Source organism: Melospiza georgiana, chromosome Z, assembly GCF_028018845.1.
Source record: "Melospiza georgiana isolate bMelGeo1 chromosome Z, bMelGeo1.pri, whole genome shotgun sequence".
NCBI classification, from domain to species: Eukaryota; Metazoa; Chordata; class Aves; order Passeriformes; family Passerellidae; genus Melospiza; species Melospiza georgiana.
The window spans coordinates 11,103,371-11,118,363 of NC_080465.1; the positions used below are offsets into that span (position 1 = coordinate 11,103,371).

General features: G+C 34.0%; 1 protein-coding gene across 2 annotated transcripts in view; it reads right to left on the bottom strand.

Annotated features, from left to right (window-relative positions):
• Positions 1 to 1,604: 1,604 nt before the first annotated feature.
• Positions 1,605 to 14,993, bottom strand: part of CEP120 (centrosomal protein 120) — a 37,833-nt gene continuing 24,444 nt past the window's right edge. For both annotated transcript variants that reach the window (XM_058044412.1, XM_058044413.1), the window contains exons 18-21: positions 14,791 to 14,913; positions 13,264 to 13,362; positions 4,519 to 4,664; positions 1,605 to 3,840 (exon numbers count right to left, since the gene is read on the bottom strand). In XM_058044412.1, coding sequence (XP_057900395.1) covers positions 3,600 to 3,840; positions 4,519 to 4,664; positions 13,264 to 13,362; positions 14,791 to 14,913 — 609 coding nt within the window. In that variant the 3' untranslated portion in view covers positions 1,605 to 3,599. The remainder of the gene's footprint in view (positions 3,841 to 4,518; positions 4,665 to 13,263; positions 13,363 to 14,790; positions 14,914 to 14,993) is intronic.

The following is a 14,993-nucleotide window of genomic DNA, read 5'->3' on the forward strand; positions in this document are numbered from 1 at the left end:
ATACTTGAAAGCTCAGTGCCAGATATAACAACGCTTCTTTTCCACAACAGCAATTCAGAAAGCGTATTAGTGTTAGAAGTGTTGGATCATTGCTGAAATTTTATAGAAACAGTGCTTAGATATTCACTCCAAAATAAAAAAATACTATAAAGATAATAAATGTAACTATACACTTACATAATTCAGACTCAAAGCAAAACTGTACAATTTCTAAATAATTGAACATTTTTTTCACAGATATATGTATAAGCATTCCACTGCTTTATTATGCAAATAAGAACTTAGACCCAATTTTTCTGTGAAACAATCTAACAATTATTAGGGGAAAAAGATCTATTTGTTTGTAAGATTTCTGGACTTAGCAAATGCTCCATATCAATCAAACACTAGATCGAGGTTTCCAGCCCTACATTTAAACCTGTAGTAAGTAATTTGAGGCAACAGCAAGTCCTCACCACCGGAAGAAAAATTACCACATAAAGACACAGGGAGGGATCATCTACCTGAAGATCATAATGGAAAAACAACAGTGCTTCTAAATGCCCTAATTTCAAAGTGTACCAGTGCTTTTGCTAGACTAGACTGTACAAGTACAGGCAATAATCAAAGTTTCCTTATGCAAGGTGAACTGCAAGTTCTGGGCCCAAATCCTAAGGCAGATGAAGCTGGAACTGATCTGACACAGAACTGACACCCCTGCCATCTGGGTTCACAAAAACACATCAGCAAGGGTTCATGGTTTGAAATAATTCCTTCAGCTTCCCTAGTGAAACCTGGGTGCAATAAAATCAAAAGCACTTTGCCAGAATTCCAGGAGGGTCTAGCAGTTGTTCCTCTTCCCCCCACATTTTGTTGGGGCTATGGAACCAAGACTGAACCTGTAAACACAAGTCTCACTTCCAACAGCCTTTATTTATAAGGTAATTAAAATGGGCTTCTTATTGCATGCATCTGTTTGAAATGGCATATCTCATGCAATGAAGAGAGATTAAGATACAAATTTTGAGACATTTCTGATTTACAAAAAATGGTATTTGGTCTTTCCACTGAGTAACTCTAAGCTCTAAAATGGCTTTGAGGTAACAAAAAGGCAAATGGAACTCAACATAATTTGCTTTGAAAGACAGTAATACTGAGCTTATGTCTGCTATACATATCTACTACAAACATATAATTTGGCTTCTGGACTAGTTCAGGCTGAAGCAGAGACAAATTGTGCTGGAAAAAATGAAATTAAAACATGCAGCTTAGATTATCCATAATTTCCTCATTCTAATACAAACAATGAACACTAAGAGTAATTATTATAAAACAAAATATAGTCTATGTAAGTTGTTCTAATTATCACAAAATTTATGCTTTGCACCTTGTAAGCTGTGGTCTTTCAAGTGGCTAAATGGACCAAAAATAGCTCAAATGAAGAAGCTTATAAACGTTTTTAAAAACAAGCATTCCATGTTTCATTTTACCCAGCACTTTAATTTGCAAGAACAAAAACCCAGGTTTCTTTTTAAAACATACAGCAACATGATTGTAATTTTTTTACATGCCACAGAAGAGATTCAATTTAAAAATTAATTATTAAAAAAACCAAAAAGTGACAATTAACTTTCATTAACAAGTTTATTATTTTATAGATTCAAACACTAAAGACTGTCATATGACTGGAAATAGTAAACAAAATTTGCTCAAATTCATAGTTAAAAGATCAATGCAAAGTCCTTAATATTTTCATTTTATTTTATTTTCATTTTATTTCATAAAATAATACACCTGAAGAGTCATAAAACACCACTTCAAAAAGCAACCAGTAATGAAAATTTAGTCAACACTGTCTTTGCAATATTTAAGTCTCAGGCACCCTCCAGTGTCTAGAGAAGAAATTACACAAGTGAGCAAGCATTTGAAGAAAAAAAGCCATGAACAAGTTTTCCTGTCAAGCTAGAAGCCAACTGCATCATTTATAATAATTGCATATAACCCTGCATCAGTGATATCACACTGCACAAAGTAAAAAGTATTGTGAAATTGCATTTCATGGATTTCTACGGGACTTAAGAGGGTGGTATTTTCTTTGCTAGTGGAGAGGCATCTCCAAGCACACTACTTAGAAAAATACATTTACAACAGCATTTCTTACGAAGTCTGGTATTGATAAGTATTCAAGTATTCCTCAGGGAATATGATCTCAATGTTTATACAGCTTGTTTATAACTTTTCTAAGGAATATAAATGAATAGTTTATTTAGCAGGACCTACACTCATAGTAAGGAAGAGGACAAACAATGCATGGAGAGCTAAACCCAGATACAAATACCCCTCCTCCCACTTTTTAATTAATGCCACACAAAACAGGAAGGTCGCATGTATACAAGCCTCTCCATGAAAGTTCACTGATTTTATGCAAAAAACCTAAACCACTATTTTTTCCATTGGTATCTTTGTTCATTCTAAAAGTAATAAATCCTAAGATGATTTTTTTACTTGACATTCAAATGGAAACAGTTGTGACTACAGGACAGAGAAGAATGCTTATTGAATGGACAGTGTTGAAAGTTACTGTTACCAGGTAGATCCACACAAACCTAACAGAAATGGAATGAAAACTGGAAAACAAAAGTTTTTCAATTGGGATTATGGACAAACTAATATTAATTATGGATTTCTCCCTTGCACGCTGTTTGTACTTCCACAATCCAACAAAAACTTTACATACAATTTAAGTGGTAATGAGTTAACATATTTTGAAACACATATTAAGTAACTTGAAAGTGGTTACATCCTGATTAAAGAAAACATCTTAGAGAAGATCTTGTTTTATGTTCGTGGTCAGAATTATGGCTTCAGGTATCTTCCCTCATTAGGGATTGATATAAGAATGCATGTATACTTCTGAATAAGCTCTTCACCCTCCTGGGTGTAGCATTACCAGACATGTGCAAAACTGCTAGGGCAACCCTGGGCAATCAGGCTCCTTAATGACTGATTCGGCTTCAGTCTCTTAAGGTTTGATTTTTCCCCCCTCACACTCAAAATCTTGTCTCTTATTTATTACATAACTTAGTTATGTCAGCTGCAGTCAGAGAGGCAAAAGTTTATTATTTGTCATTTAGTAAAGAACTAACACTGGGTCAGTGCTTCAGTTCAGCTCAGAATTAAGAGTTTCATCAGAGAAAAATGCTGATGTCATTTTGCCCTAGTATAGCTGAAGAGATATTTTTAAAAATTGAATGAAATCATAACAACATGGACTAAAAACCTCTAAGAATTAGTATTAAAAATATTACAAATAAACCTAGTCAGGGTGATCTAAAAAGAGGTAGGAAACATTTAAGAAGAGGGTATACATGATAAATATATTTACACACACACAATTATATATATACATATGAGTATAAAAACATTAACAAACAGTCATTGCCCCCATAAACTTACAACTGTGCTTAACTTGACATGTTGCAAGTATTTACATTAACTTCAAAGAGAGCTGACCATAATGTGCAAAACAAAGCACGACGTTACGTATTTCACAAAGCACTATAGGCTTATAAAAGTCATTCTATTCAGATTTTGGCTCTTTCTAAAACTTTTTGCATGCTTTAAATAGTGATGTTCCTTTTTGCAATAGCTTCTCTGATTTGACGATCAAGTTCACTTACAATATGGTCTTCATGATTATAGACTCCTGTTCTCAGTAGGGTATCCCTCTCCTCTATCAGACGAGAGAGGTAATCATCTGTATTCTCATTTATTTTTCTACAATGAAGGCTATCCACTCTGCCAGAAGAATTATCTCTAGCATCCTGCAATTTCTTTCTCTCCTCTTCTTGTTGTTTTAGCCTGATATAGATAGAATAGAAATAATTAGAGAATATTAATCCTCATTTTTATTATCTTTGTATTTAGTCTTTAGTTTATCTACTGAACTACAAAGTAAAATAAAGAAATCTGTGAAAGGTAAAAAAATTATTCTGTCTCTGGGAAAAATAACTACAACTAAAAAGAAATGTATTACTTAAAAATTAACAAAACCTTCTGTATGTGCATATGTAACTATACTTGCTATCAAGGTTTCTGCTTGGTAATGTAATCTGTACTCAAATTAAAAGGGTTCAACATACAAAACTAGTGCAGACAGCTTTTGGAGGGCAACATTAGATAAATTTAAAATTTTATGTATTCAAAATCACATTTTATTTAGAATAAAATGTGACTTGTTCTTTTCTTAACACAGCAGCTATGCTTAGAACTTATGATTTAAAACAGACAAAAAGCTTGGTGCTATGCATCTGTGACCTTAACAAAAAATAAACGACATGGTGTTAAACATGCATTTTTCTACACTGCTGTAATGTTGCATTTTACAAATCTAAGGGGCACTAAACTGCGTTCTTTCACTGAACTGACAGCAAATTATAATCTTGATTTAACTGAATCTTCTCCTGTTTTGAGACTCACAGCAAGAAAATAGAAGCAAAGGCAACAGTGGGGGAGGAATCTTATAAATACTTCTTATACCTGTTAAGTTCATTTCTAATATCCTCCAGCTCTTGACGGTCTGTTTTCCCCAGCTCTTTTTCTTCTGCTGCCAAATAGCGCAACCTCATGTGCTCAAGCTCTTGTTGCTGCTTTTTAAGGTGAGCCATTGCATTCTCTTGTTCACGCTGCATGGGAAAGGGTGAAGACATAACTCAGTTGACTACATGATTACATGTAGAAGTGCTAATTATAGCAACAGAGCAGAAGTTTAGGAATGAAGTCATGACAATTACATCTCCAGGAGTTTTAGAAATGTAGGAGTTAACAAAACATCTTAGTTAATGATATCTATAATGCAGTAAGACCACTGACTATCATCGTCACAGTGAACCTGTCCAGGTTGGATCAACTGCAGCCTAGAGATATCTTCCCATTAACAAAACAGCAAAATTATTAACAAGTCCTCTTACTAACTCTAGCTTAAGTTGGTAGACATAAAACTTACTGTTCGGGAACTGCTCAAGCTACTGAGATTTATTCCTTCACTATATGGTATATGAAATTTTTTTTAGAAAATGAAAGCTAAATAGCTGCAGGAAACTTCCATCATCAGCCCCATAGTGACTAGTATCAAAGCTTTAAGAACTACTTTTTGAAATTACAACTTGTGGTTAAAAAATAAGCCTTGGAAACAAATTTCTGGCAAGATGTCCTTTCGCAATTGTATAGTACCATGTCAAATGTTAGGTAACTTACTTTGTGGTTTTAATGAAATCAGTCTACCCATTCTAAAAGTTTGCTTGGCTCTAATTTTTAAGCTCTATACAGATACTAAAAAAAACGAAGGCTTGAATCCACTTCATGACATTAAAGTGGTTTAGTAAACATGGTCCTCTCTTCATTAATTTTTCTCCCTGTCATTTTCCATATGACCTTGTGCACTAACTGTGCAGTCAGTCTTACATCCAGAATAAGACAGAAGACCTCTGGCAGTTACAAAATAAGATGGGAGTTACACAAACATCCTGGATCTAGGCATATTGTGAAGTGCAAGTTTATCTTTGCAATTCTGACATTGCTTTCATCTGGAGTGTTTGATTATTAATATAATCCATATTATATTTATTATGCAGGTTAAGAAAAGGTAATTTCTTTGCTTGATATGTGTAAGCATATTATTTACACAGTCAACCTCATATTATTTGAAAGATTTTTAATAAGGTAGTTTCCTGAATTCCAGCTGCCAGCATTTTAAACACTCCCTGCTGATGATCAATAGTGGGCAAGAAGATCTGAATTTCAAAAGGAATTGGTATTAGAAAAGGCTTCAACTGTTAATGTGACTAGACAACACAACAGAGAAGTACTCAACAAGAAATCAACCCTAAAGAATCTAAAAACTTTGTTTTTATACTAAATTCAATACACCAGCCAGCCAAATTAAATGTTAAAACTTCAGTGAGACAGGTTATAAATCTTGAAGAACACCTTGCTAAAGAGATACATACTAATAAAAAACCAGAAGCAGAAACCCTGCCAGAGTCTGCAGCTGATAGATGACTGAAGCATAGAAAAAGCACTTGGTGAAGATAAGGCCATAGTCCTTCCTTCTCCATCAAGAATTCATTGCAGGAGGATATTCCCATGTGAGAGAGATCCTTTTTTATGTGAGAAAGGGTTGAAGAATGCTGTAACAAAACCTATTCTGCCTTGGGCTGAGAATAATCCACAAATACATACAGTATATGTATGCATTTGTAGATTTAACAAGGAACAGGTTACTACAGACTGCTGGTTTTTAAAATTTTCAAGAGTTATAAGGAAACCTAAACAAAAAGTTGTGACACTGACTGGAGGATAGTCTTAATCCATCACCAACACTGGTGTTTACACCACAGGAATAACTGTTTTTCCATTTTTTATTTTATTCTTTATTTAAATAGAGGCCTCAGAAATATTCAGAAAGTACCAGCAGAACTTAACTTCCATAGTGGCCAACAGGTCATAGGGGTATACCAGGAAGAATTAATCTAGCTTTTATAGAAAAGTCACTCTTCCCACCCGTCTTAAAAAACCCAAACAACCACCACACTAAAGAAACCTCCTACCAAACACACAACTAAGCAGTCACAGCAAAAAGCCCTCTCAGCTGACTCAGGGTTTACAACACCAGAGAAAGGACAGCAATTGATCATCTCCACAACAGCAAAACGGTCAAAGTGGAATTCCACAAGAATCTACCCTTCAATATATTAATTAATGAGGAAATCACTATGGAAGTTTGCTTCTGTTACAATGAAATTCAGCAGGGGAAAAGTGGATGTGTAAAGAGTGGGATACTATGGAGATAAAAAGGAAAAGGAAGCAGTTTGAAAAGGAAACAGATAAATAAAGAATACATTCACTTAAGTCCATTAAAGACAACAGCCGGAACGCACCTGCTGGCTCACAATGTACTTAACTGACTGAGGGCTGCCGGAGGCCATTCAGATATCCAAGCTGCATTTCTAGATCTCGTGCACCTACTGCTGGCCTCTGTATGGACCAGACTGATATTTCACATCATTTCAACTAGTTGGATCTTTCTCACCCAATGGAAAGTATGGCTGAAACTTGAAACTAGGTATGCCTCAAACTAGAGACATAATTCAAGTTATTGAAAGAATGGAAGTTAATCACTTAAGCAATATGCTTGAGCACACAAGGAGCTTCTCGACCACAGAAAGTTTTGAAATAAGATAGATATTTGTGCTTGAAAAAAAAGTCCCTACATATTAAGCAGCACTGTTGAAGTATTTGATGCAAGAGGCAGAGAGTGGGTATTATTCCAAGTCTGTAAAATTGGTGTATCTCTATAATTCTGTGAGAAAATTAATTTTGAAAATACATTGCGCAAAAATTGACCAAAAACGAAATACTAAAAAACTGATGCAAAACAGAGTAGCACTTGTTACTAGGACAGCAATGCTTTCACATAAACACAAACCATCACATAGCTGTGACTACACTGAGTAGGAGCCTTCTAATCCAGTCCTTCAGTTTGTGAAGTATATTACTCTGATCTATGAGGGAAAATTTTGAAAGTGCTCTTCCACCTGCACTGCAGAAGAAAAGCATAACTGCAGCAGCCTGTGGGACCACAGGTTTCATGACATCCTGATGTGCTACTATTTGAGGCAGGGAAGTTCAATGATCCATACATTTCTGCTGCCCAGCAACATGCTCACAATGGCAACCTGAGAGCAAAAAAGGCATTTTAGACCAGCTTAAAGAAGTGGTATATAGATGAAGTACATATTCTTAATGTTAATAGAACAATGTCTATTTTAAACTGAATCTATCAGACCACAAAGAGGACACACTACTCCCAATGCTTTCATATTCATCAGAGCATTATTTAATGTATTGTTCTTTTATGCGCTCACTGAACAAATTCATTTGAGAAATGTAACTTTTAAATAAATATCTTTAATAATGTTTAATTAAACCAAGACAGACACAACAGAGAATGATGAAGAAGCCAAGGAGAGAGGAAGAAAAAGCGAGCCTTTTCTGCAGAATCCTTTGTTCAGTTCCTGTTCCTTTTGATATTTTTCTCTGGAGAAAAATTCTATCAAAAAACCCAACAAACACAAAATCAACCAAAACCAGCATCACTAGTGAGTATACTCTTTGCTAGGGATAATGGTCCCAGATTTGTAGGGAAGTAAGATTAAATATAGTGCGTGCTAAATTCTTTTATACTCAATAAAGGAGAGAAACACCTTTATCAGTACATTTTGTCTCCAAGGTAACGTTGGGTAGGAATTCCTTTCAGATAAATGTGATTTCATATCTAATTTGATTACTAATAAAATTATGATGTAAACATGGCAAATATTTGGCACTTACTTATTTGGGGTGTAAAGGGAAAAAGTCCAGATTAATTGAAGTCACTGAAAGTCAAGAATTTTAGAGGTGTGCCATGTTATGGCCCTGAATAGCAACATTTAAGCACAATCATATTAAATTAAAAAAATAAAAATCAACATTTTCTGTAGCAAGATTTTCCTACCATTCAGTTCATGACAGTCCAGCTTGGAAAACAGACACTAAAACAAGTGAGAAGGGATTCTTTCATGATTGATCCTGTGTGTAATTTACATTACACACTTCATATTCTGTGCTTTTCAAATGTCTTTCCCAACATTAGTCTTTGACTACTTTAAAAAGTCTGTCATAACAATTTGTAGTGTGCATAACAGAAAACTTGTTCAATGTATACCATTCTTAGCAGAGCACGAGAAGCCCATTTCCTAATAATCCATCAATACAAGAAGATGGCAAAGGATTTACAACAGTTTGATAAGAAGGGAGGCGTGCTCACTTTAAATTAATTTATATACAATTCTGTTATGATCTGTTGAGAGACCATAAAAAGACTGTATCTTGTTATAGTGAGAGAGAAGGAAGGATTTTTTTACACACATCAGTGATGAAACTGGTGTCACTTTATCAGACACTCAGGTATTAAATCCACTCTTTCCATGACAATGTAAAAAACCACTGAGCAACAAGCATTCCTCTTTTTTAAATAGGGAAGGAACAGAGCTCTACTGTATAGCAGGACTTGAAAAATAGCAGAATTTATTGTGAGATGTTTCAAAACAAAAATTCAATTAATGAAACACTTCTGCACATTTACTATATGCATAAATTAAGTCCAACATTTCTAAATCCCTTTGTTGAAACAACAATCTTCATTTTATTCTGTGTATACTGAAAAATTGAGTTATTGTTGAATACTTGGTATTCTTCAAGTGTACTTCAGTGCACACAAGTGCATACATGCTGCAGGCTGAAAACTCTTAGTCAAGACTTTCTGGCTAACTTTCCAAATTTTACTCCTATAATATATCCTAAAATAAGGAGTATTTCTGATTTCTTCCCAGCTGCTTATTCTATACAGTCAGGCTATTTCAAATCTCAATAAGAAGTACTACTATTTTTGTTCCTAACCTTTTGTATTTTTAAATCCTACCTAAGGGAACACTCCAGAATCACCAGCTGCTGGACACTAAAGACAACTTTATGAACAGAATATAAAACCCACCAGAAACTCAGAACACTTGGAAATATATTATACTTACACCATCACCCAACCATCAGCCACTATCCCACAGTAAGGCAGCAAGAGATTAATCAAGAATATCATATGTAAGAACATAAAGAATTATCTCTGCAATATGTATTAGCTGGTGTAGACACCTTCTCCTGCACTACTTTCTCAGCACTTCTAATCCTCCTACTCCTCTTGCTCCTTTTCCTTCAGCCCCTCACCCATCTCCTTAAATTATACTTATCAACAATATTCCTTATAAATTTCACATTTTGCCATTTTCCTCCACAAACAAAATAAATCCATACCAAACAAGTCTGCATTCTAGTTATCAGATAACATACTTGAAGGTTTTACTAATTTTCTTCACCAGTTTTCATCTCTAATGTAGTGCTTGAGGAATGCAATACTGTTTTAAAAGCTTGTATGGTGGAAATCTCAATCACGTTTTGAAACTTATGATACTACAGAAATATCAGCATTTAACAAAAATTACTGATAATAAAAAACCATCAAAATTTGAATTATAATCAGATCATTAAAGAATCCCTGTATGCCACCAGGTGCTTTAGTTAAGAGGCTCTTCAATCAAGGAAGCACAATCTTTATTTTGCCATAGCTGCCTATAAATCCAAAAGGGAGATGTAAACATACATACACTAGACTAAACAATGGCTATATAGCAGCCACTATTCACTCTCCCACTCATACATACCATGCAAGTCTGTGGGAAAAACTTACAATTGAAGCTAAGGAACTCAAGTAAAGTTTTCTGAAAATAACCCAGAGCTGACAAGTCAGTAGGAGGGCCTGGATGGTTTCAAGACACAGTTTTTAACCAAGATTTAGACTTTCAACTGTGGGGTTTTTTTGTGTGCGTGTGTGTGCCTTTTTATTTTTTTTACCAAAGATTTACATCCTAACCTTGGGTAAATTACTTATAAATTAATCAAATTAATTACTGAGTGGATAAGCAAGATACTGGACAAGACAGAATGAATTGTCAGCCAGCTAATATGGTCTATGCTGTTTTAAACAAATACCTCAGTACTGGTTCTAACAGGTCTGTAGGACACAAACACATTAGAAAACTTATAAAAATACTTCTTCCAGAACAGTGGATGCATGTACATATTGAGATTTTGGCTATTTAGAGTAAATCTAACTGAGATAATCGACTTCTGAAAATGACATTTCTGCCAATTTTGATTCTTGTCTTGATAAAATGTTTCTTACACCCAGACAGGTACTAAATTTAACATCTAAGTTCTGTGTAAACATGGATGCAATTCCATGTAAATAGTGATGATTCCTCTGAGAAATAATAAAAATAGAAAAAAAAAAATAGGAAATCTCATTTGTGTAGTACTTAGGTCACCCAATCACCAAACACTGAAAGAGTTTTTGAAATCTCCAGAAATGTTAACATTTACCTGGGTGCACAGATTATGTAGTTAATTTGATGACATTTTTGTCTCCCTAAAAAGTTGAACAGGGCTATAACAACTGAAGCATTAATACAGACTTTTAGTGAGTAAGAGTAAAAGAGAAAAGTAAGCTGGGTGAAATCTACTGTCACTCAATTTTACAAACTAATTTAAATTTAACCAACTTCTGTATTTTCTAAGTACAGGTAAATATGATGTATGTGTGCCTTTGTGTACTTCAATAAAACTGGCACTGTGTTTAGCATTCAAAGTCCTACCCATGGAGAAACTTAGATCATATTCTATTAACAGTCCCATACTTTAAGTTATGTGCAGTGTCTCTTATATTCTGCAAAATATAAAACTATCCCAGATGTGTGCTAAGAACTAGTTCCAAAGTAAAAGAAAACTTTTTAATTAAGGAAACATTGACTTTTATGGTTGCAAATCAGAAGAGCATTTTACTAAATGCTTAGCCTGTAGATTATGCTTCTTTAATTCACAAATTGACTGCACCGGGTCACCTTTAAGTAATGGAAATCTCTGTTTAAACATTTTTTTGGCAATGGGCACAAAGCATTAGATCTCATTTCCAAGACTTACCAGCTGGGTTTTGTCATTAACATTTATTAACAATCTAAGATACGGCTTTCAGCGTCTAATCCTCACTACACAAATGTTTTGTGTAGTTCTCTAGAGAGCTTTGGTGTGACAAATTACTGGCACAGATTACAGCCCTGTGGCTATTCACCAGAGGCAACACAAAATTAACATGGTACTAATCCAATTCAAACAAGAAATTGGTCAGACTATGCACAATTGCACAAATCATCTGAACTAAAGCAAACCTAGAATTCCTTAAGCTACAGTTTCCAAATTTATATTTAAAACACAGTAAGTTTTTTTTTAATCAGATTTGCTTCAACTTTTATTTGGCTCTTTAAAGCCACTTAGTCTATTGATAAAGGTTTTAATTATAGATGAAGCACAAGGAGTATAAAAACCACAAGAAACTGCATTGAAAGGGTTTGTTCTGTTGTAGAAGTTTTAGGTAGCATAATCCACTGCACATGCCAACTTATTTCATGGTTCAGACTTTCATCAAGAGGTTCAGTTGAAACCATCAACACATATTAATGAAATCAGTTCACCAGGTCTTTGGTGATGAAATTTGTAACAAGAACCTGATAGTGATATACATTAGTGTTAGTGTGGCAAGTGACAATCTTTGCTTTTAATCTATGGGAAATTTTAAAACATGAAAGAAAAAATAGGCTGGATATTTCATGACTGCTGAAGAAATCTTAATCAGAGGGATAAGGTTTATATTCCTACTATCACCTTCTCAAGCACAGATGTTTCACAAATTGTAGATGACTCCTTTTATCACTCAGCAAAAGAGGTACAATTTGAAGACTGCAAATGAAGGTTAGTTTTGACTTACTAACTAAAAATCATTGCGGTGTGCATTGACTCTCTTCAAACATAAATACAGACTAAAGAAGCACTATAAAATAGAAGAACACAGGCTTAACTTCTTATTCTCCAAAACCTGAATATTCTATCAGTAGAAACGAAGCAGGTACCATAATCTTTAAGAAAACCCAACACTGATTCAACCAGGATGAAACTGATACTACTGCATGTTTAAACAGAGTAATTTCAAGTCAAAAGAATATAACTGTATCTATATAGATGTCCACAGACACATAAGAGCTCTGTTAAAACCTAGAAGTAAAATAGTATATTACATTAGCAGGTTAGCATTTCCAAAAGCAGAGAAAAATTTCACATCCAGTGTAAGTTAAGTTTTCTTCATTTTATGATTCATCAAAACGTAAACCCTTATTTCTAAAGGTGAAGATTTGTTTCTCATCTTTACCCTTCATTCATTATACAAATAAAATACAAAACAGTTATTATGTAACTGTCCGAGATGGTTGGGATTGTGGCAAAATATTTTCCTGGAAGAACTGATGCAGAATTATTTGGAATTAAACTAAACCTTTTATTTTTCTAATCGCGTCTGCTTTTAAATAGTTCAGCCTTCTTTGCAGGTCTGAGCCTTGGTCTATCCTGAGTTCAAAGTCAAAAAGAAGCTAGTTTTGCTGCTCTCATTTTTGTTAAAAGCACAGCTGAGAGCTTTACTTTGCAAAAACAAACACCAATAACACGAAAATAGTAGTTAACAGTAATCCCAGCAGCTTCCAACATGACAATAACTCGGTTGTCTCACATGACCAATGAAAACCTGCATACCTGTTTTAACCTTGCAAGTTCTTTCAAAGCCCTCGTCCATTGTTGTTTGTAGTGAAGCTTTGACTTGGTAGCTGACTCTAACTTTCTTTCAAGTTCAACCTAAAAGCAATTAAAATCATATCAGCTGAAGCAATAACAGCAGTAACAATCACTGAAAGATGTATATACACAAAGGGTCTGGTTTAAGAAAAGTGTTTATGTAGCATAATATACAACATCATCTAAAGCTGTTATACACTATAACATAAATATTATGGCACAAGAACATTTTCTTGTTTAAAATATAACCTTATTTTTATTGGACGGCCGTCTATACAAAGAAAAAGATTAGTTTTAAGCACTAAATCTACTGATGTAACCTTAAATTTAAGATTCTCAGATCAGCCATCCCCTCAATCCTTTTTTGATTCAAAGTAAGAGTATAAACACTAATTTAATGAAAATGCTGATGGATAAATCCCACTTAAAAAGGTACATAGATTTTTTTTTTTTAGTTTGCTGATGGAAGATATGGCTTACATTATTTTCTCTGAAATACCCATCTGCTCCAGCCATTCTTTAAAATCTCTGCATCTAGTGTGAACCTATGATATTACCAACTAAATACATCTTCAAAAGTTTTTACCGCTAAAATAATAATTTCATTATCTGTGCAAAATATTTTGTATTAAAAGACAAATGAAAATACTTATAAACACAATGAACAATTAAGTATTTCTCACACCTCTGAGGAAGTACTTTTTTTGAATCTGACAAAAATTATTTTCATTAAACTTGTGAAGACCTTAAAGAACTGGTTTGTTTAGTTCATCTAACAAAAATAGCAATCTAAAAATATTTAATGTAAGAGCTTAAAAAGTCTGTAGAAGCACAAAAATATTTTCCATCAGTTGCTTGCATTATTAGAAGTTATTAAAGCACAGAGCAACATACAGACTGAATACAGACAGGCCACATTAGTGAGTATATTTTGTGCCAAGAAGCCTGGCCGTTTTTTTTTTCAGCTTATTTCACCAACAATTTTACTCAAATCTCACAATAACTCTGAGCATTAAATGACCATATCTGTGGCTTTAATTAAATTCTCTACTGTGGGAATATATGGCTTTTTAGCAAATCAATTATGACAGTGATTCCATTTCATTGATAAGTGACAAAACCTCTTTGCAGAAATACTTAATTATGAAAATGCAAATAATAGAAAACCAGTTTAAATTAATCCTCAAGAAAATCATCTTTCTTCAGTTTTTTAAACAGAATGTTCAGAGACCCCATCATAAATCATTATTCAAATATATAGGTTATGGTTTTTTCCTGTGTTGGAGGCTAACATTAGTGCTTCCTCTACAGAAGTAAGGCAACTGTTGATGTTATTTGTGTCTGAATATTTAAACCCTGAAGAAATTATTGGAAAAAGTAAACCAAAATGGACAAATTAACACTTCCTCACACAGCAGTATTCTACATCCCTTTTATCAGTGAACACACCATTGTGACAATTTTTAAATACTAGAAAATCCAACATACCTTTTCTAAAGTGAGAAGATTTATTTCTGATTGTAGCTGGATTTCTGGTTTGCTACTTTGCTGTTCTTTGTATTGCTGGAACTCCTTCTCTAAAGTCTTATGCTTATTTTCTGCTTCAAAAAGCTACATTAAAGAAACCAAAATGCAAGTTAGCAGAAAAGCCCATTCACAGACAAATAATTAGATGACCGAATTTAAGTTAC